This window comes from Heterodontus francisci, chromosome 44, assembly GCF_036365525.1.
Source record: "Heterodontus francisci isolate sHetFra1 chromosome 44, sHetFra1.hap1, whole genome shotgun sequence".
NCBI classification, from domain to species: domain Eukaryota; kingdom Metazoa; phylum Chordata; class Chondrichthyes; order Heterodontiformes; family Heterodontidae; genus Heterodontus; species Heterodontus francisci.
This window is the reverse complement of record NC_090414.1, coordinates 20,350,322-20,370,715: the sequence shown is the minus strand read 5'-3', so window position 1 is coordinate 20,370,715 and position 20,394 is coordinate 20,350,322. Positions and strand designations below refer to the sequence as shown.

Here is a 20,394-nt window from a genome sequence, read left to right as displayed (position 1 = left end):
GGACACTGAGGGAATCGAGGGATAGGGCGGGATAGGCAGAAGATCATCCATGATCTTATTGAATGACAGGGCAGGCTTGAGGGGCCGAATGGCCTCCTGTTCATATGTTCAAAGGTACTTCCATTAGTATGACTGGTGTTCGAGACATGTTCTTAGGAAATATTTCAGAAGTTGGGCTGTTCTTTGCCCTCCCTTCCCCCCTCACCCCACTTCTTCAGAAGGCACCCAATGCACGAATTGGCAGGATATTCAATATGGAGGCTGGGCCTTGCTCCACCCAGTGCTAGGACACGCATGTTTTCAGCAGGGCTTCCGGGATGGCAACCAAGAGCAGGAGCCCCGAGCTAGTGATTGCCAGCTCTACCTCCACATGTGAGTGTGTTTCTTTCTGTTGTGTTGGATTGTGTGTGTACGTGGGTGTCCTTATGTCAGTGGGTTGCCTTATACCATTTCCAGCTGTTCTGTGGTCAACATTTTGAGTTCTGTTTCTTCTCCCAGCTGTGTATTTAATGATGAGGCATGAGACAATTCAACTGCTGCCTTTATCAGAGTGAAATGTCCGACAACATCTGACACCAAGCCACAGGACGAAATATTGGGACAGGGGAAGGCATGGCCGTCAGTAATGGGCCGAAGGAATGTAAGGGTGCCCAAGGGGCCAGAATTGAAGGATTTGGGAGGGCTGGAGGAGGTTGCACAGATAAGGATTGAGATTTTGAAATTTGAGGCCAGGTCCCCAAGCACAGCAGGCGATGGGCGAACGGCCTTAGTGCCAGGCAGTAATGCGTCCCACAAAAGGTTCCCAGAGGCAGGAAGTGACGGGGCAAGATGGAAGCAGATTTAGAGCAGTCGGTTTCGCAAAGAGGGGAGGTGGGGTGGGGGGGGTGGGGAGAGAGGTAGTAGGGCGAAGGTCACGAAGGCCGAAGGCTTTGGAGCTTCGAGTGGGGCCAAGCAGAGGAAGAGCAGTCGGGTAGGTGGAGGGTGCAAGAAGGCGAGGGGCAAAGCAATGAAGGGACGTCTGAAGGACGCTGAGGATTTGAATTCGATGTGTAGCGGGAGGGGGAGTCACTGGAGGTTGGTGAGGAAAGGGCGGTGGGGGGTGGGGGTAGGTATGGCGGGGACGGCTAGGGAAGGAGGCCACATTTTCATCCCTCAGCCATCAACACTTAAAAAGACGCCGGTTATCCAGTCATTATCACATTGCAGTTTGTGACATCTTGCTGTGCGCATATTGGCTGCTGAGTTTCCTACAACAGTGACCACACTTCAAACAGTACTTCATGGGCTGTGAAGCGCTTTGGCACGCGCTGAGGATGTGAAAGGTGCTATAGAAATGCAAGTTCTTTCCTCTTGCTGCTGAAAGAGTAACACCCCCACCTGAATGAGCTGAACCATAGACCTTGCTCCTGCATATCAGACACCTGTTCCTTACAGCTCACTGCTCTTGTATATCTCATCATTACAGATAAAATCTCCAGAATAATGCCAGCCGAGACTGGCCCAGTCCTGTTCTACTTCACAGGAGCTTTAGTGAAATCTGCCATATGACTCAGCTTCTCCTCTCAGTGTCAGTGAACTACAGCCACGCTCTTTTCCTTATTGTACCTGGGAGTGTTTGATCGGGAGTGTAGAGGGAGCTTCACTGTGTATTTAACTCATGCTTTACCTGACCTGGGAGTGTTTGATGGGGGACAGTGTAGAGGGAGCTTAACTCTGTATCTAACCCCGTTTTTTTTTTAAGGTAGCCTTTATTCCTCAGGCCCCTTTTATATACATTTTTTTAAAATAACATTATTAAAATGTAATAAATAAACAAAAAACTCAAATTAAAATGCCGTTCTCGTCGTCTATGATGCACTCCCGTCCCTGCGGTGCCCACCGGTCGCGGAAGGCCTCAAGCGTACCGGCGGACACCACATGCTCCTTCTCCAGGGACACCCGGGCGCCAACGTAACCGCGGAAGAGGGGCAGGCAATCGGGGAGGACGGAACCCCCGACGGCCCGCAGCCTGGACCTGTGAATTTCCACCTTGGCCAGGCCCAGGAGCAGACCGACGAGGAGATCCTCCTCCCGGCTCACGCCCCTCCGCACCGGGTGCCCAAAGATCAGGAGCGTGGGACTGAAGTGCAGCAAGAATTTGAGGAGCAGCCCCTTCAGATACTCAAAGAGGGGCTGCAACCTCGCACACTCCATATATACATGGAACACGGACTCGTCCAGGCCGCAGAAAGTACAGGCGGCCTGGGAGTCCCTGAACCTACTTAAAAGTCTATTGCACGGGACTGCCCTGTGCAGCACTCTCCACCCCAGGTCCCCGATGTAAAGGGGGAAGACTCCCGCGTAGAGAGACCTCCATCGGGGTTTCCCCTCGCTGCCAGATGTCAACACAGACTGCCAGGGCGTGTCCGGTCGGCTGACGAGGGCGAGGATGTGTAGAGTGTGCAGGAGCAGCCCGTACAGGAAACCCCTCCGCGCCGATTGGAATGGCACGGAGGGCATTTCCGAGAGGCAGCTTGGGTTCTGTGGGACTGGCTCCCGAGGAGAGTTTCGGGGCCTGGGTCCTATGAGCAGGTCCGGCGTGGATCATGTGGGCCAGCACGGAGCCCAGGAGGGTAGACAAAGCCCAGGCAAAGATCTTATAATCCGTGCTGAGGATGGAGACCGGACGGCAGTTTTTAAGCAGGCGGAGATCGCCCCTCTTCGGCAGCAGGACGATGACCGCCCTGCGCCACGAAAGGGGCATCTCCCCGGTCGCCAGGCTTTCCCCCAGGACCTGCGCATAATTGTCCCCCAGGACGTCCCAGAATGCCCTGAGGAACTCCACAGTCAGCCCGTCAAACCCTGCGGATTTGCCCCTTGAGAGCTGGTGGAGGGCGCCGGTCAGCTCCACCAATGTGACTGGAGCCTCCAATCCTTCGCCACCCTCCGGGCTGACCTGCGGCAGGTCCTCTCACAAAACTCTGCGCGCATCCTCGCTGGACGGATCCGGAGAGAACAACGCACTGTAATAAGTCCGGACCAGGAGGCCCATTCCCTCCGGATCCGTGATGGAGGATCCGTCGTCGGCCAGCAGCTCGACAAGCTGCTTACGGACCCCCCGCCATTTTTCCAGCGAGTAGAGGAAGGGAGAGGCGCGGTCCAAATCTTCCAGGATCTGGATCCGCGACCTCACGTATGCGCCTCGGGACCCTATGAGCTGCAGGTCCCTCAGCGCGCCCTTCTTCTCTTTGTACACCTGCCACAGGGCCGGGTCCGTGATGGCATAACCAAGGCAGGATTCCAAATCGAGCACCTCCCTCTCAAGGCACCCGATCTCGGCTTCCCGCCTCTTGGTCGACCCCCTCGCGTACTCCTGACAGAAGACGCGGATGTGAGTCTTGCCCACATCCCACCATAGCCTCAAGGAGGGGAAGCCCCCCTGCTTCCTTCTCCAGTCGGCCCAGAATCGACAGAACGAGTCCCGAAATCGCTCGTCCTCCAGCAGCCGGTTGTTAAAGTGCCAGTACGCGGACCCCGCCCGCGTGCGGAGCGGAGTGAACTCCGCCCACACCAGGCGGTGGTCCGAGCAAGGCACGAGCTGCATGGAGGCCGCCGAGACGCGGGAGGCGTACGCCTGCGAAATGTAGAGGCGGTCAATTCGGGACCCTCCTCCTCCAGACCTCCACGTGAAGGCGCTGGAGTCGGGATGGAGATTCCGCCAGACGTCCACCAAGTTAAGGGAGCTGATCAGTCCCCTCAACTTCTCCACCGACACTTGGCCGCGCTGGGGACCGGAGCGATCCCCCACCTCGAGGGTGCAGTTAAAATCCCCCCCCCCGAGGATGATGCACTCGCCGCTATCGATGGAGCTCAAGAGAGCGGACACTTCTTCAAAGAAGCGCGCTTGCAACGCGCCGGGCCTGGGTGCGTACACGTTCACAAAGTGGAGCGGCACGCTACCCAGGTGGGGAGGGAGCTCCCTGTGTGCAAGCACCAAGACAAATACAGGGGCTCCCTACCAGATTTGGCAGCCCCACCCCGAGTCTGCCGGCTTCTTCTCCCTCCCCCAAACAGTTCAAACTTAGAGTCTTTCAGGATCGGTGCCACCCACCTCTCCAAAACAATTGCAGCCTTTCTTGATGGTTTAACTTGTTTGTCTCTCCTCTCTCCAGTTACTCCACTCTCCAAACTCTCCTCTCTCCACTCCAGTTTCAGCTGCTCCCCGATTGCAGACAGGAAGTGCTCCACAAATTGTCCAGCCAATCCCGTGCTGTACCTATCCTGGGAGTGTTTGATGGGGACAGTGTAGAGGGAGCTTTACTCTGTACCTAACCCCGTTTTTTTTTATGGGGACAGTGTAGAGGGAGCTTTACTCTGTATCTAACCCCGTTTTTTTTTATGGGGACAGTGTAGAGGGAGCTTTACTCTGTATCTAACCCCGTTTTTTTTTTATGGGGACAGTGTAGAGGGAGCTTTACTCTGTATCTAACCCCGTTTTTTTTTTATGGGGACAGTGTAGAGGGAACTTTACTCTGTATCTAACTCCGTTTTTTTTTATGGGGACAGTGTAGAGGGAACTTTACTCTGTATCTAACTCCGTTTTTTTTTTATGGGGACAGTGTAGAGGGAACTTTACTCTGTATCTAACTCCGTTTTTTTTTTATGGGGACAGTGTAGAGGGAACTTTACTCTGTATCTAACTCCGTTTTTTTTTTATGGGGACAGTGTAGAGGGAGCTTTACTCTGTATCTAACTCCGTTTTTTTTTTATGGGGACAGTGTAGAGGGAACTTTACTCTGTATCTAACTCCGTTTTTTTTTTATGGGGACAGTGTAGAGGGAACTTTACTCTGTATCTAACTCCGTTTTTTTTTTATGGGGACAGTGTAGAGGGAACTTTACTCTGTATCTAACCCCGTTTTTTTTTTTATGGGGACAGTGTAGAGGGAACTTTACTCTGTATCTAACTCCGTTTTTTTTTATGGGGACAGTGTGGAGGGAACTTTACTCTGTATCTAACCCCGTTTTTTTTTTTATGGGGACAGTGTAGAGGGAACTTTACTCTGTATCTAACCCCGTTTTTTTTTTATGGGGACAGTGTGGAGGGAACTTTACTCTGTATCTAACCCCGTTTTTTTTTTTATGGGGACAGTGTAGAGGGAACTTTACTCTGTATCTAACCCCGTTTTTTTTTTATGGGGACAGTGTGGAGGGAACTTTACTCTGTATCTAACCCCGTTTTTTTTTTATGGGGACAGTGTGGAGGGAACTTTACTCTGTATCTAACCCCGTTTTTTTTTTATGGGGACAGTGTAGAGGGAACTTTACTCTGTATCTAACTCCGTTTTTTTTTTATGGGGACAGTGTAGAGGGAACTTTACTCTGTATCTAACCCCGTTTTTTTTTTATGGGGACAGTGTGGAGGGAACTTTACTCTGTATCTAACCCCGTTTTTTTTTTATGGGGACAGTGTAGAGGGAACTTTACTCTGTATCTAACTCCGTTTTTTTTTATGGGGACAGTGTGGAGGGAACTTTACTCTGTATCTAACTCCGTTTTTTTTTTATGGGGACAGTGTGGAGGGAACTTTACTCTGTATCTAACTCCGTTTTTTTTTATGGGGACAGTGTGGAGGGAACTTTACTCTGTATCTGGGAGTGGTCAGGATTACATTTTGTTTCATTTTTCTTTCTGTTACGAAAGCGAAATATTGCGGATGCTGGAAACCTGAATGAAAAACAGAAAGTGCTGGCAATCCTTGGCAGGTCCGGCAGCATCGTTGGGGAGAAAAGCAGAGTTAACGTTTCAGGTCTGTGACCTTCCACTCCACTTTGGTACATGAGATCTGCTGAACTGCGGGATTTGCATTGCTACGTTCAGCGTGCCTTCCCGGTCGGGTTGTCAGCCATTCATCTCATCTAAAAATAACCTCGTCACAGTCTAGTACAACACCATTGGGCCATTCGGCCCATCGTGCCCATGGTGGCTCTTCTGAAAGAGCTATCCAATTGGTCCAACTCCCACTGTTCTTCCTGCATTGCCCTGTAATCGTTTCCTTTTCAAGATTATTAAGGCAGTTGCTTCAGTCACTAATATCAGCATGAGAGTTTAGAGCTATCAGCTGGGGAGGGTAAACCGTGCGGGGGTGGGGGGGGCGACGTTTCTCACTGTCCGCACAGCGCCATCCCATGACTGGGCCCACGTCCATGTGCTGATGGCAGTCAATTTGAGAGCAGCCATACCAAAAAAAATTGCTTGGATTGAGACTTCTGGAAATTCCAGGTCAAAAGTGGGGAAATTTGAAAATCTTTGTACTCAAGGCCATGCCATTAATCATTCAGCGACACAAGATAAACATTTCAGATATATGGTACAGTCCAAGTTCATTCAGCTCTGTAACTGGGACTGGGGCTGTGCGGTGTGGCTGTAAACGATGATCCAAAAGCCCCCTATCACCTCATCCTCGGCCTTGTCTTTTCCACAGAAAAAAGCCCCAACCTCCTCAATACGGAGAGCAGAACTGTTCACAGTAACTCCGAGTGCGGTCTAACCAAGGTTTGATACAAGTTTAACATAACGTCTCTGCTTTTCGATTCTATCCCTGTGTTAATGAACCCAGTGACTGCTTTGCTTTTTTATTATTAACCTGTGTTGTTACTTTTAGTGATTTGTGTATCTGTATCCCCAGATCCCTCTGTTCCTCCACCCTGTTTAGACTCTCATTATCCAAACCGTATCTGATGACCTGAATCTTCCCACTAAAATGCACCAGCCCACACTTAGCGCTATTGAAGTTCATTTGCTAATGACACACCCAGTCTGAACGTTTACTGATCTTGTTGTGGGCCTCCTCAGTATTAACTATACTCCCCCAAATTCGGTGCCGTCTGCAAATTTGAAATGCTACTTCCGATTCCTGAGTCCAACTGGTTTTATGTAACCGGTGAGCAGCAGTGGTTCCCTGCATTGATCCCTGTGGCACAGCACTTCCAACCTTCCAGCAGTCTGAATAACTACCATTAACGCCACCCCCCCCCCCCCCCCCCCCACCACCACAACACTCTCTGTTTTCAAATCACATGCCTAGGGGAGACTTGAAATTCTGTATGTATCTGGAGTTGATGCTGACCAGGTTTTGTATTTTGCCAGATATTTCCAGTTCTCTCTGGTGAATGGGAGAACTTGCACTTCTATGGCACCTTTCACGACCTCAGGACATCCCTAGGCACATTCCAGCCAATGACGTACTTTTTGAAGTGTAGTCACTGTTGCAATGTCGGAAACACAGCAGCCAATTTGCGCACAGCAGGATCCCACAAACAGCAGCAAGATAATGACCAGGTCATCTGTTTTTTTAGTCACATTGGTTGAGGGATAAAAACCGGGGCGAACTCCCCTGCTCTTCCAATAGTGTCAAGGGATCTTTCACGCTCACCTGAGCGGGCAGGCTTAGTTTAACATCTCATCGGCACCTCCTACAGTGCAGCGCTCCCTCGGATTATGTGCTCAGGTCTCTGGCGTGACAGTGGCAGAGCAAGTCCCAAGGAAATACCCCACTCTAGACTTTCACAACAGAGGAGGCAGCCAGTTGGCCAAAAGCACCTACATTTTAGTCCCTTTCCCCCCTCCTTTCCCTGGAACCATAGAAAAATTACAGCACAGAAGGAGGCCATTCAGCCCATCATGTCTGCGCCGGCTGAAAAAACGAGCTGCCCAACCTAATCCCACCTTCCAGCACCTGGTTTGTAGCCTTGCAGGTTACAGCACTTCTTTTAAATGAGTTGAGGGTTTCTACCTCCACCCTCGTTCCTGGCAGTGAATTCCAGACACCCACCACCCTCTGGGCGAAAAGGTTTTTCCTCATGTCCCCCCCTAATCCTTCTACAAATCACCTTAAATCTGTGCCCCCTGGTAACTGACCTCCCCGCCAGGGGAAACAGGTACTTCCTGTCTACTCAATCCAGGCCCCTCATAATTTTGTACACCTAAATTAAGTCACCCCTCAGCCTCCTCTTCCAAGGAAAACAACCCTCGCCTATCCTACCTTTCCTCATAGCTGCTACTTTCAAGCAGCATTCTTGTAAATCTCCTCTGTACTCTCTCCAGAGCAATTATGTCCTTTCTGTAATGTGGTGACCAGAACTGTACACAATACTCCAGCTGTGTCCTAACCAGTGTTTTATACAGTTCCAGCATTACATTCCTGCTTTTGTATTCTATACCTTGGCCAATGAAGGAAAGCATTCCATCTGCCTTCTTCACCACTCTATCTACCTGTCCTGCCACCTTCAGGGACCTGTGGACATGCACTCCAAGGTCTCTCACTTCTTCTACCCCTCTCAATAGCCTCTTTATTTTGTATTCTCTCGCTTTGTTCACCTGTGCCGTTCTCTATGAAAGCAGCCTCCTCTTAACCCTGTCCCCAAACCCTTTCAACATTTCCTTTTTCAAATATTCATTCACTTCCGTTTTGAAAACAATGACAGATTCTGATTTCCCCCACTGCTCCGAGCCCACGTCCGACAACTGTCTGCGTTCAAAACAAAATCACTCCGAACCCCTCTCTCTTCAATGTTTTGTGACGGCCCTCAATTTATACTTTCCAGTTACTCGCTCACTCGTGGAAGCTTCACTTGTCCTTATCAGAACCCTCGCATAACTCTGAACCTCTGCACGGAAGTGACACTGACATGATTGTGGTAAATATATGGAAAGTTATCTGCACTTGTGACCACCACTTTGCACCTCGAGAAATTAAGTCAATCTTGCCATGCGGAAAGTCTTTATCTAGCTACAGCTGACAGTGTGTGATACCATCCCTGTCCATCCCTATCTGTTAATATCTGCACAATAATTGAAAGAAAGCTGCTGTTTCCTTCAGATAACATGACTTGAACAGCAGCCTGGGATGGATTAAAGTTCAGTTCAGGCAGCCAGTGAGACTGATTTATTTACGTTTGGACAGCTTCACACTTTCACCCTGTGCGAGCAGGTTTGCTGTTTTGATCTTTACACTCGGGTTGGCAACAGCTCCTGTGTTCCACCGATCTAAATCAATCTGCAATGCAACAGCTCGTCTGGCCGCCTCCAGTTCGAAAGAACTGCTAAAGATGTCTCGACACCCCATCCTGCAGGCTGTAGGTTGATCAATTTGCGGAGCGGGTCACAAATAATCACTGTCGGAGGAGCCCGTCTTTAAACCGAGGCCCCGTCTGCCCTCTCGGGTGAGTGCAAAAGATCCCACAGCCACTATTTGGAGAAGTGTGAGCCCAGGGGCTAATACCTCAACTCGTGAGTGAAGCAGCTTGCATACAGACAGGGAGAGGAAACTGGATTGTGCCGGTTTTCAAACTGGGCCATCGCACAGTATGTCAAACAGTACAGGGGCAGATCTGTATGTCGTCCACATTTTAATCCCTGCTGTGCTTCCCAGTGCCACTGTGAATGTCTGCTGGGGAGGCAGAGGCCCTGGTACTGACTGGGTAAACGTCGGATGGGGCGGTGCCCGGGGCAGGGGCTCCTCACTGATCTACGTGTGGTACCACACGCTCTCCAAGTCCACAGGGACCCGTGACGGTTACACCATGCCCAGCTTATGTCTGAAAATGATTGTGTGTGTTGAAATGAGACTGCCTTCCATTGTGTTCCCAGCGACTGAAGCTCTTGTTCCACATCAAGCCAAGGCGGAAGCATTCATCTTCCTGAATGGGGAATGCGATACCCTATAGTGAGTGACTTGTTTTCACTTGGCAATAAGTTCTCCCCACCATTTGATTGAAAAGGCTCATTCTGAGCTTACGTCAACGCTGACTCCAGAAGCCTTCTGTTTGCTCACAAGCTGAGTGAAATCCGATGGTGACAGCAGCTTGTGACGTGGGAGATGGGGAGGAGAGGGAACAGAACAAGGGAAGCAGCAGCAGACGCTATTACATCCGTCCGATTAACACAGCAAAGGCACGGACGCTGCCACGTGCTATATTGAAAGGCAATTTCCCAACACACGTAATGCAAGCTCCAGAAACCGGAGCATATCCGAACCTCTGCTGCCCCCCGAGTCCTAACTCGCACCAACTCCCGTTCACCCCATCCATCACCCCCTGTGCTCACTGACCAACACTGGCTCCCGATCTGGCAACACCTCCATTTTAAAACTCTCATCCCTCCATGGCCTCGCCCCTATCTCTATTACCTCCGCCAGCCCCAAAACCCTCCCGAGATCTCAGTGCTCCTCCAATTCCCGCCTCTTACGCGTCCCTGATTTCCATCGCTCCACCATTGGTGGCCGAGCATTTATCTGCCTAAACTCTGGAATTCCCTCATTAAACCTCTCCACCTCGCTCTCTTTAAGACGCTCGTTAAAATTTGACTCTTTGACCAAGCTTTTGGTCACCAGTCCGAAGCAGTGTCAAATGTTTGTCTAAATACTCTCCTGTAAAGGGCCTTCGGTCGTTCTACAACTTTGAAGGCACTATATCAATGCAAGCTATTGTTGCCACTGATTTGTACATTATTTCAATGTTTTCAGCCACAGGGTCTTGTCTTTCCTCTTCCCCTGAAGGCACTGCTCTTTGCCAGGGTTTAGTATGAGGATAACTCTGAGCTGTTCACATACAAGTGTTCAGAGACGGCGAACATGGATGGCGTTAATTATCTGCAGCTCAGCGAGAGAGGGGGAGTTTGTGTCTAAGGCCCAATCCTGTCCGCACCTGATATTCCTCCCTTCCCCTACTCCTATTTGCCCAGCTAACCCGGCAGCAATGTTGACTCATAACTGGAAAGTCAGGGTGAGATTGAAAGCGCACTCACCTTGCCCTGTCACCCAGCTATAGTTCCAAGTCAGGGTAGTGTGTGCCCCCTCTCACTGGGCCCATGTACCCGTGGTGTTCAGGATGAGGGAGGGAGCTGCGTGAGGGGGAACGGGGCTTTGGGTGGACGGAGAGGCAGGGTCCGTGGGGGTGGCGGAGGGGTGGATGTACAGGCAGATGGAGGGGGGTGGGGTGGGGAGCATGGCACTGGGGATGTCTGTGAGGGCAGTTGGAGGAGTCTGTGAGGGGTAGAGTTATAGCTGGGGTGGGGGAGGGGGGGGGGAAGATCGAGATCTGTGGGGAGTGAGGGCCTTGTTTTGTGGACGAGCTAAGCAGACTGGGGAGCCTTGCCTGACGGAGCTGGCTGGCAGTTGTGACCACCCTGCCTTCACTGCAATGCTACTTCAGGGTCACTGAGCTGAAGCTTGTCGATTCGTCATCTTGTTTTCCCCTGAAGATTCCAGCCTTTCATTCTCTTGGGAGAGTGGTGGTGGGGGCGGTGGCACAGGGATTTTCCAGAACAACATTCCTGTCCTGCATCACGGCATTGGTCAAAACGGGAGTGAGCGGCGGTAAGGGGAGGGTGTCCACGTGTAATGTGTCAAAAGCTGCCGTCTTCATACAGTCATGCAGCCCAGAAACAGGCCCTTCGGCCCATCGTGTCTGTGCCGGCCATCAAGCACCTACCTATTCTAATCCCACTTTCCAGCACTTGGCCCGTAGCCTTTGTCTGGCCTTTGGAAGCTGTAGGAACACTCACAACAAAAATGTTTTGAGCTGGGCACATGATAGGAATGCCAATCCTCCAGGAATCGCCACGAATTACAGAATGGAACGGTACAGCTCAGAAGGAGGCCATTGGGCCCGGATCCCTGTGCTAGCTCTTCGAAAGAGCTCCAATTCCTCCGCCCTCTCCACATAGGCCGACAAAATATCAATTAAAAAAAAACATTCTTTCACTTATGCTTGTAACCAGGTATCATTCATATGTGACCTCCAGGTAAACCCACCCCCCCCCCCCATCCTCCTCACGCTCACAACCTCCGTTTCTTGCAGGGCAAATGGCTTCAAGAAACAGCAAGAAATCCTTCGGCAGAAGCACGCAGAGTTTGTGGAGAAGTACAAGCTGAAGAAACGAGGGAGCGACGACAAATAAAACCGCTGGCTAGCGGGGGCGTGTCGTGGCGACTTGCCAGTAGATGCAGGCTTCAGGCTGGTTGTGTCCCACTACAATCACAGAGAGTGCAGCGACATCCTCCCTGACTCCTGGAAAGCAGCGCATCTCTCCGACTGCAGATAAGACGATGGGAGAACGCAGTCCTGTTGTTTGCGTCTATTCATTCCCACGGGACATGGCCACCCTTGGCAATTTAGCATTGCCCTGGGTCCTCATCAACTGCCTTATGGTGCAGAGGCTTATTAATTGTTTGTAGAAGTGAAGACAACTGAGTGTCGTCCTCGGCCACTTCAGCGGGCAGTTAAGAGTTATGGTGTGGGGATTAGAGTCATGTAGAGGCCCAGACTGGGTATGGAGGGCAGGTTTTCTTCTTCTCCTTCAAACTCCTGAACTGCTGCAATGGGATCATAACTCCTACTTTGTGGATAAATGATCCGTAAGACCTGAAATCAGGTTGTAAACCTGTGGTTGTTTGAAACAATTGACTTAAATTTCAACTAAGCCAACCCTCCTCCTTGAGTTATTCCTACCCCGACTCGCAGTTCAGTGAACTGGCTGGCTTGAGATCGCAGGGTGAATGCAATCATTTTATTTATACAAGCCCCTAGCATAAATACACGAACAGATTTAGTGTACATCTGAATTTGATAGTCATGCAGGGAATCTGCAATCTGCCAATTGTGTTCTATCCTTGAAATAAATTTTGTTAGATATAAAATTCTCTCTCATGTTTTTCCAATGTTCCCATGCCGCTAACCATTTCAGGGTGGCTGCTCGATTTAAGTTCAGCCCTGCTCATGTCACCCCGAAACGCATAACTGAAGATGAACGTTGAATTGCATAGAATGTACTGCACAGAAACGGGCCATTCAGCCCATCTGCTCTGTGCCGGTGTTTCTGCTGCACATGAGCCTCCTCCTCTCTTCATCTCCCCTCCCATCACCGTATCCTTCTATTCCTTTCTCCCTCATGTGTTTATCCAGCTTCCCCCTTAAATGTATCGATACTATTCACCTCAACCACTCCCAGTGGTAGCGGGTTCCGCATTCTCCCCACTCTCTGGGGACAGGAGTGTCTCCTGAATTCCCCATTGGATTTATTAGTGACTTCCACGATTCTGCTGCATTGTGGGCAGCCTGTCTCAGCCGGACTGCCTTCGAGTCCAGAGACACGTGTGTCAGCCGTGGGAGTGGAGAAACAGCGGTCTGTAGCTTGCCCTGGTCACATCGTTACTCAATGGCTGGCCCACTTAAGAGATGTCCTGTGAACTGTGGAATGGTGCTAGCACCGGGAGAGATGGAGAGGGAGAGCCAGGGCTGCACCTGATCATTATCTTGCGAATCTGGATGCAGTTCACAGGGCCCCTTTAGAGAGGCAGTCATGGCTGTGTCACAGACGGGGACAGTTAATGGGTACAGTCAGTCCTGAGGGCCTGGTATTTTCTTTCAGTGACTTTTTATTTGAGAATAAACTAGTTTAATAATCCAGAGACACGTTAAACAGCTTGGGAACTGGAGAGGAGGATCTCACACACTAAATTAGCCCAGTGTTTAACTTCAGATCAGATACTGGGAGTGCTCAGTCAGTTCTCTGCTGGGGGTGTCACTTAGTATTCAGATATTGTGTCCCTATTGTGTTCTATCTTGTGATTTTGGGATTTGCCTTTGCACATTTATTCTGAAAGCAGTTGATACAATCCCTGCCCTCCCCTAGCCTGCTTTCTCCCCGCACACACACACACAAATTTGAACATCGGGTTGGGTTTTAGCCAGAGGCATGAGCATCGGGCAACGACGCTTTCCGTTCTTCCAAGAACGCACAAACTCCCCAAAGAGACCGGCTGACGTCAGTCTCGTCTGACAGACGGCACCTCCGACCGTGCAGCGCTCCCTCAGTACTGGCACTGGGAGTGTCGGCCTGGATTTATGTGCTCGAGGCTGTGGAGTGAGACTCCTGACTCTAGGCGAGAGAGTGGCCTGCCTCGGCTGAAGCTCGGTGTCCCAAGTTGCCCCATGGAGAGGGTGGCTAGGTCAGATGAGAGGGCAGATTGCCATTCTGTTCATTACGTAAGAGTGGAACTGTAACCCAGTGCCCGTTCTGCTTTGCAAATTAATTCAGCATCACGCCAGATAGCAGGGCTATATATATAACTGGTTATAGATTACGTGCTGCTCTACAATGTAATGCTGTGGGGTGACCTTGCATTCTCAGCAATAATAAAGAAGTGACCTTTCCTACCTGTGGCCCAGAGTGAATTCTGATACGCTGCCAAAGTCCCTGCAACATGGGCTTGTCTTTCACTGCACCTCCAACAGCAATAACAGGCATACGGATATTTGACCAGGCAAGACCACCATTACAGTATTACTGGACAGTGATCAGGAGCAGGAACCCTGACTGATTCTCCCCCCTCTCTCTAACCCAGGGGTTACTGGACAGTGATCAGGAGCAGGAACCCTGACTGATTCTCCCTCCTCTCTCTAACCCAGGGGTTACTGGACAGTGATCAGGAGCAGGAACCCTGACTGATTCTCCCCCCTCTCTCTAACCCAGGGGTTACTGGACAGTGATCAGGAGCAGGAACCCTGGCTGATTCTCCCCCTCTCTCTAACCCAGGGGTTACTGGACAGTGATCAGGAGCAGGAACCCTGACTGATTCTCCCTCCTCTCTCTAACCCAGGGGTTACTGGACAGTGATCAGGAGCAGGAACCCTGACTGATTCTCCCCCCTCTCTCTAACCCAGGGGTTACTGGACAGTGATCAGGAGCAGGAACCCTGACTGATTCTCCCCCCTCTCTCTAACCCAGGGGTCACTGGACAGTGATCAGGAGCAGGAACCCTGACTGATTCTCCCCCCCTCTCTCTAACCCAGGGGTTACTGGACAGTGATCAGGAGCAGGAACCCTGACTGATTCTCCCCCCTCTCTCTAACCCAGGGGTCACTGGACAGTGATCAGGAGCAGGAACCCTGACTGATTCTCCCCCTCTCTAACCCAGGGGTCACTGGACAGTGATCAGGAGCAGGAACCCTGACTGATTCTCCCCCTCTCTAACCCAGGGGTCACTGGACAGTGATCAGGAGCAGGAACCCTGACTGATTCTCCCCCTCTCTAACCCAGGGGTCACTGGACAGTGATCAGGAGCAGGAACCCTGACTGATTCTCCCCCTCTCTAACCCAGGGGTCACTGGACAGTGATCAGGAGCAGGAACCCTGACTGATTCTCCCCCTCTCTAACCCAGGGGTCACTGGACAGTGATCAGGAGCAGGAACCCTGACTGATTTTCCCCCCTCTCCAACCCAGGGGTCACTGGACAGTGATCAGGAACAGGAACCCTGACTGATTCTCCCCCCTCTCTAACCCAGGAGTCACTGGACAGTGATCAGGAGCAGGAACCCTGACTGATTCTCCCCCCTCTCTCTAACCCAGGGGTCACTGGACAGTGATCAGGAGCAGGAACCCTGACTGATTCTCCCCCCTCTCTCTAACCCAGGGGTTACTGGACAGTGATCAGGAGCAGGAACCCTGACTGATTCTCCCCCTCTCTCTAACCCAGGGGTTACTGGACAGTGATCAGGAGCAGGAACCCTGACTGATTCTCCCCCTCTCTCTAACCCAGGGGTCACTGGACAGTGATCAGGAGCAGGAACCCTGACTGATTCTGCCCTCTCTCTAACCCAGGGGTCACTGGACAGTGATCAGGAGCAGGAACCCTGACTGATTCTCCCCCCTCTCTCTAACCCAGGGGTTACTGGACAGTGATCAGGAGCAGGAACCCTGACTGATTCTCCCCCCTCTCTCTAACCCAGGGGTCACTGGACAGTGATCAGGAGCAGGAACCCTGACTGATTCTCCCCCTCTCTAACCCAGGGGTCACTGGACAGTGATCAGGAGCAGGAACCCTGACTGATTCTCCCCCTCTCTAACCCAGGGGTCACTGGACAGTGATCAGGAGCAGGAACCCTGACTGATTCTCCCCCTCTCTAACCCAGGGGTCACTGGACAGTGATCAAGAGCAGGAACCCTGACTGATTCTCCCCCTCTCTAACCCAGGGGTCACTGGACAGTGATCAGGAGCAGGAACCCTGACTGATTTTCCCCCCTCTCTAACCCAGGGGTCACTGGACAGTGATCAGGAGCAGGAACCCTGACTGATTCTCCCCCTCTCTAACCCAGGGGTCACTGGAGAGTGATCAGGAGCAGGAACCCTGACTGATTCCCCCCCCCCCCCCCCCGCCTCCCTCTCTCTAACCCAGGGGTCACTGGACAGTGATCAGGAGCAGGAACCCTGACTGATTCTCCCCCCTCACTCTAACCCAGGGGTCACCGGAGAGTGATCAGGAGCAGGAACACTGACTGATTCTCCCCCTCTCTAACCCAGGGGTCACTGGAGAGTGATCAGGAGCAGGAACCCTGACTGATTCTCCCCCTCTCTAACCCAGGGGTCACTGGAGAGTGATCAGGAGCAGGAACCCTGACTGATACTCCTCTCTCTCTAACCCAGGGGTTACTGGACAGTGATCAGGAGCAGGAACCCTGACTGATTCTCCCCCCTCTCTCTAACCCAGGGGTCACTGGACAGTGATCAGGAGCAGGAACCCTGACTGATTCTCCCCCTCTCTAACCCAGGGGTTACTGGACAGTGATCAGGAGCAGGAACCCTGACTGATTCTCCCCCCTCTCTCTAACCCAGGGGTTACTGGACAGTGATCAGGAGCAGGAACCCTGACTGATTCTCCCCCCTCTCTCTAACCCAGGGGTCACTGGACAGTGATCAGGAGCAGGAACCCTGACTGATTCTCCCCCCCTCTCTCTAACCCAGGGGTTACTGGACAGTGATCAGGAGCAGGAACCCTGACTGATTCTCCCCCCTCTCTCTAACCCAGGGGTCACTGGACAGTGATCAGGAGCAGGAACCCTGACTGATTCTCCCCCTCTCTAACCCAGGGGTCACTGGACAGTGATCAGGAGCAGGAACCCTGACTGATTCTCCCCCTCTCTAACCCAGGGGTCACTGGACAGTGATCAGGAGCAGGAACCCTGACTGATTCTCCCCCTCTCTAACCCAGGGGTCACTGGACAGTGATCAGGAGCAGGAACCCTGACTGATTCTCCCCCTCTCTAACCCAGGGGTCACTGGACAGTGATCAGGAGCAGGAACCCTGACTGATTCTCCCCCTCTCTAACCCAGGGGTCACTGGACAGTGATCAGGAGCAGGAACCCTGACTGATTTTCCCCCCTCTCCAACCCAGGGGTCACTGGACAGTGATCAGGAACAGGAACCCTGACTGATTCTCCCCCCTCTCTAACCCAGGAGTCACTGGACAGTGATCAGGAGCAGGAACCCTGACTGATTCTCCCCCCTCTCTCTAACCCAGGGGTCACTGGACAGTGATCAGGAGCAGGAACCCTGACTGATTCTCCCCCCTCTCTCTAACCCAGGGGTTACTGGACAGTGATCAGGAGCAGGAACCCTGACTGATTCTCCCCCTCTCTCTAACCCAGGGGTTACTGGACAGTGATCAGGAGCAGGAACCCTGACTGATTCTCCCCCTCTCTCTAACCCAGGGGTCACTGGACAGTGATCAGGAGCAGGAACCCTGACTGATTCTGCCCTCTCTCTAACCCAGGGGTCACTGGACAGTGATCAGGAGCAGGAACCCTGACTGATTCTCCCCCCTCTCTCTAACCCAGGGGTTACTGGACAGTGATCAGGAGCAGGAACCCTGACTGATTCTCCCCCCTCTCTCTAACCCAGGGGTCACTGGACAGTGATCAGGAGCAGGAACCCTGACTGATTCTCCCCCTCTCTAACCCAGGGGTCACTGGACAGTGATCAGGAGCAGGAACCCTGACTGATTCTCCCCCTCTCTAACCCAGGGGTCACTGGACAGTGATCAGGAGCAGGAACCCTGACTGATTCTCCCCCTCTCTAACCCAGGGGTCACTGGACAGTGATCAAGAGCAGGAACCCTGACTGATTCTCCCCCTCTCTAACCCAGGGGTCACTGGACAGTGATCAGGAGCAGGAACCCTGACTGATTTTCCCCCCTCTCTAACCCAGGGGTCACTGGACAGTGATCAGGAGCAGGAACCCTGACTGATTCTCCCCCTCTCTAACCCAGGGGTCACTGGAGAGTGATCAGGAGCAGGAACCCTGACTGATTCCCCCCCCCCCCCGCCTCCCTCTCTCTAACCCAGGGGTCACTGGACAGTGATCAGGAGCAGGAACCCTGACTGATTCTCCCCCCTCACTCTAACCCAGGGGTCACCGGAGAGTGATCAGGAGCAGGAACACTGACTGATTCTCCCCCTCTCTAACCCAGGGGTCACTGGAGAGTGATCAGGAGCAGGAACCCTGACTGATTCTCCCCCTCTCTAACCCAGGGGTCACTGGAGAGTGATCAGGAGCAGGAACCCTGACTGATACTCCTCTCTCTCTAACCCAGGGGTTACTGGACAGTGATCAGGAGCAGGAACCCTGACTGATTCTCCCCCCTCTCTCTAACCCAGGGGTCACTGGACAGTGATCAGGAGCAGGAACCCTGACTGATTCTCCCCCTCTCTAACCCAGGGGTCACTGGACAGTGATCAGGAGCAGGAACCCTGACTGATTTTCCCCCCTCTCTAACCCAGGGGTCACTGGACAGTGATCAGGAGCAGGAACCCTGACTGATTCTCCCCCTCTCTAACCCAGGGGTCACTGGACAGTGATCAGGAGCAGGAACCCTGACTGATTCTCCCCCTCTCTAACCCAGGGGTCACTGGACAGTGATCAGGAGCAGGAACCCTGACTGATTCTCCCCCTCTCTAACCCAGGGGTCACTGGACAGTGATCAAGAGCAGGAACCCTGACTGATTGTCCCCCTCTCTAACCCAGGGGTCACTGGACAGTGATCAGGAGCAGGAACCCTGACTGATTTTCCCCCCTCTCTAACCCAGGGGTCACTGGACAGTGATCAGGAGCAGGAACCCTGACTGATTCTCCCCCTCTCTAACCCAGGGGTCACTGGAGAGTGATCAGGAGCAGGAACCCTGACTGATTCCCCCCCCCCCCCCCTCTCTCTAACCCAGGGGTCACTGGACAGTGATCAGGAGCAGGAACCCTGACTGATTCTCCCCCCTCTCTCTAACCCAGGGGTCACCGGAGAGTGATCAGGAGCAGGAACACTGACTGATTCTCCCCCTCTCTAACCCAGGGGTCACTGGAGAGTGATCAGGAGCAGGAACCCTGACTGATTCTCCCCCTCTCTAACCCAGGGGTCACTGGAGAGTGATCAGGAGCAGGAACCCTGACTGATTCTCCTCTCTCTCTAACCCAGGGGTCACTGGACAGTGATCAGGAGCAGGAACCCTGACTGATTCTCCCCCCTCTCTCAAACCCAGGGGTCACTGGACAGTGATCAGGAGCAGGAACCCTGACTGATTCTCCTCTCTCTCTAACCCAGGGGTCACTGGACAGTGATCAGGAGCAGGAACCCTGACTGATTCTCCTCTCTCTCTAACCCAGGAGTCACTGGACAGTGATCAGGAGCAGGAACCCTGACTGATTCTCCTCTCTCTCTAACCCAGGGGTCACTGGACAGTGATCAGGAGCAGGAACCCTGACTGATTCTCCCCCTCTCTCTAACCCAGGAGTTACTGAGGCCAGTTGCAGCATCATAACTGCTAACTCAGTCAAGAATCGCTACCCGAACAGAGACTAGAGAGACAGTGGTATTATAGCAGCCAATCCCCTTTCTCTCAAGCAATGTTTAGGGAGCATGGGACTGGGGGAGAGGAGGAGGAGAGAGAAACTGTGGGTTTAACCCCAACCTGTTACAATTCCTGCCTTGAAATTCTTACAGGTTATGCAGCCTCAATAAATCGACTTTAGGCCGACACTGGCTCTGAAAAGCAGTGCACACACCAGCTTCAACATTGGGCTCAGAATGATAGACTCATACAGCACAGAAGGAGGCCACTCAGCCCATTGTGTCTGTGCCAGCTCTGTGAAAGAGTTATCCAGTTAGTTCCACTATCCCCCTGCTCTTTCCCCATAGCCCTTCAGAATTTTTCCCCGTCTGGTATTTATCCAATTTCCCTTTTGAAAGTTACTATTGAATCTGCTTCCACCGCCCTTTCAGGCAGCGCGTTCCAGATCACAACAACTCGCTGTGTAAAAATATTATCCCTCATGTCACCTCTGGTTCTTTTACCAATTATCTTCAATCTGTGTCCCTCTGGTTACCGACCCTCCCACCACCGGAAACAGTTTCTCCTGATTTACTCCATCAAAACCCTTCCTGATTGTGAACGCCTCGATTAAATCTCCTCTTAACCTTCTCTGCTCTAAGGAGAACAATCCCAGCTTCTCCCGGTCTCTCCACATGAACTGAAGTCCCTCATCCCTGGGACCATTCCAGTAAATCTCCTCCGCACCCTCTCCGAGG

General features: G+C 52.2%; 1 protein-coding gene across 11 annotated transcripts in view; it reads left to right on the top strand.

The window, feature by feature from the left end:
* The window catches only part of dnajc4 (DnaJ (Hsp40) homolog, subfamily C, member 4), an 81,857-nt gene extending 69,179 nt beyond the window's left edge, over nt 1-12,678 (top strand). For 3 of the 11 annotated variants that reach the window (XM_068021756.1, XM_068021754.1, XM_068021755.1), the window contains exons 8-9: nt 219-372; nt 11,840-11,924. In XM_068021756.1, coding sequence (XP_067877857.1) covers nt 219-348 — 130 coding nt within the window. In that variant the 3' untranslated portion in view covers nt 349-372; nt 11,840-11,924. Of the gene's footprint in view, nt 1-218; nt 373-5,681; nt 5,788-6,462; nt 6,535-8,584; nt 8,678-9,629; nt 9,706-11,839 lie in introns of those variants that run through there. The other 8 variants (XM_068021763.1, XM_068021758.1, XR_010970989.1 and 5 more) reach the window with 7 other exon arrangements.
* Nucleotides 12,679-20,394: the final 7,716 nt, after the last annotated feature.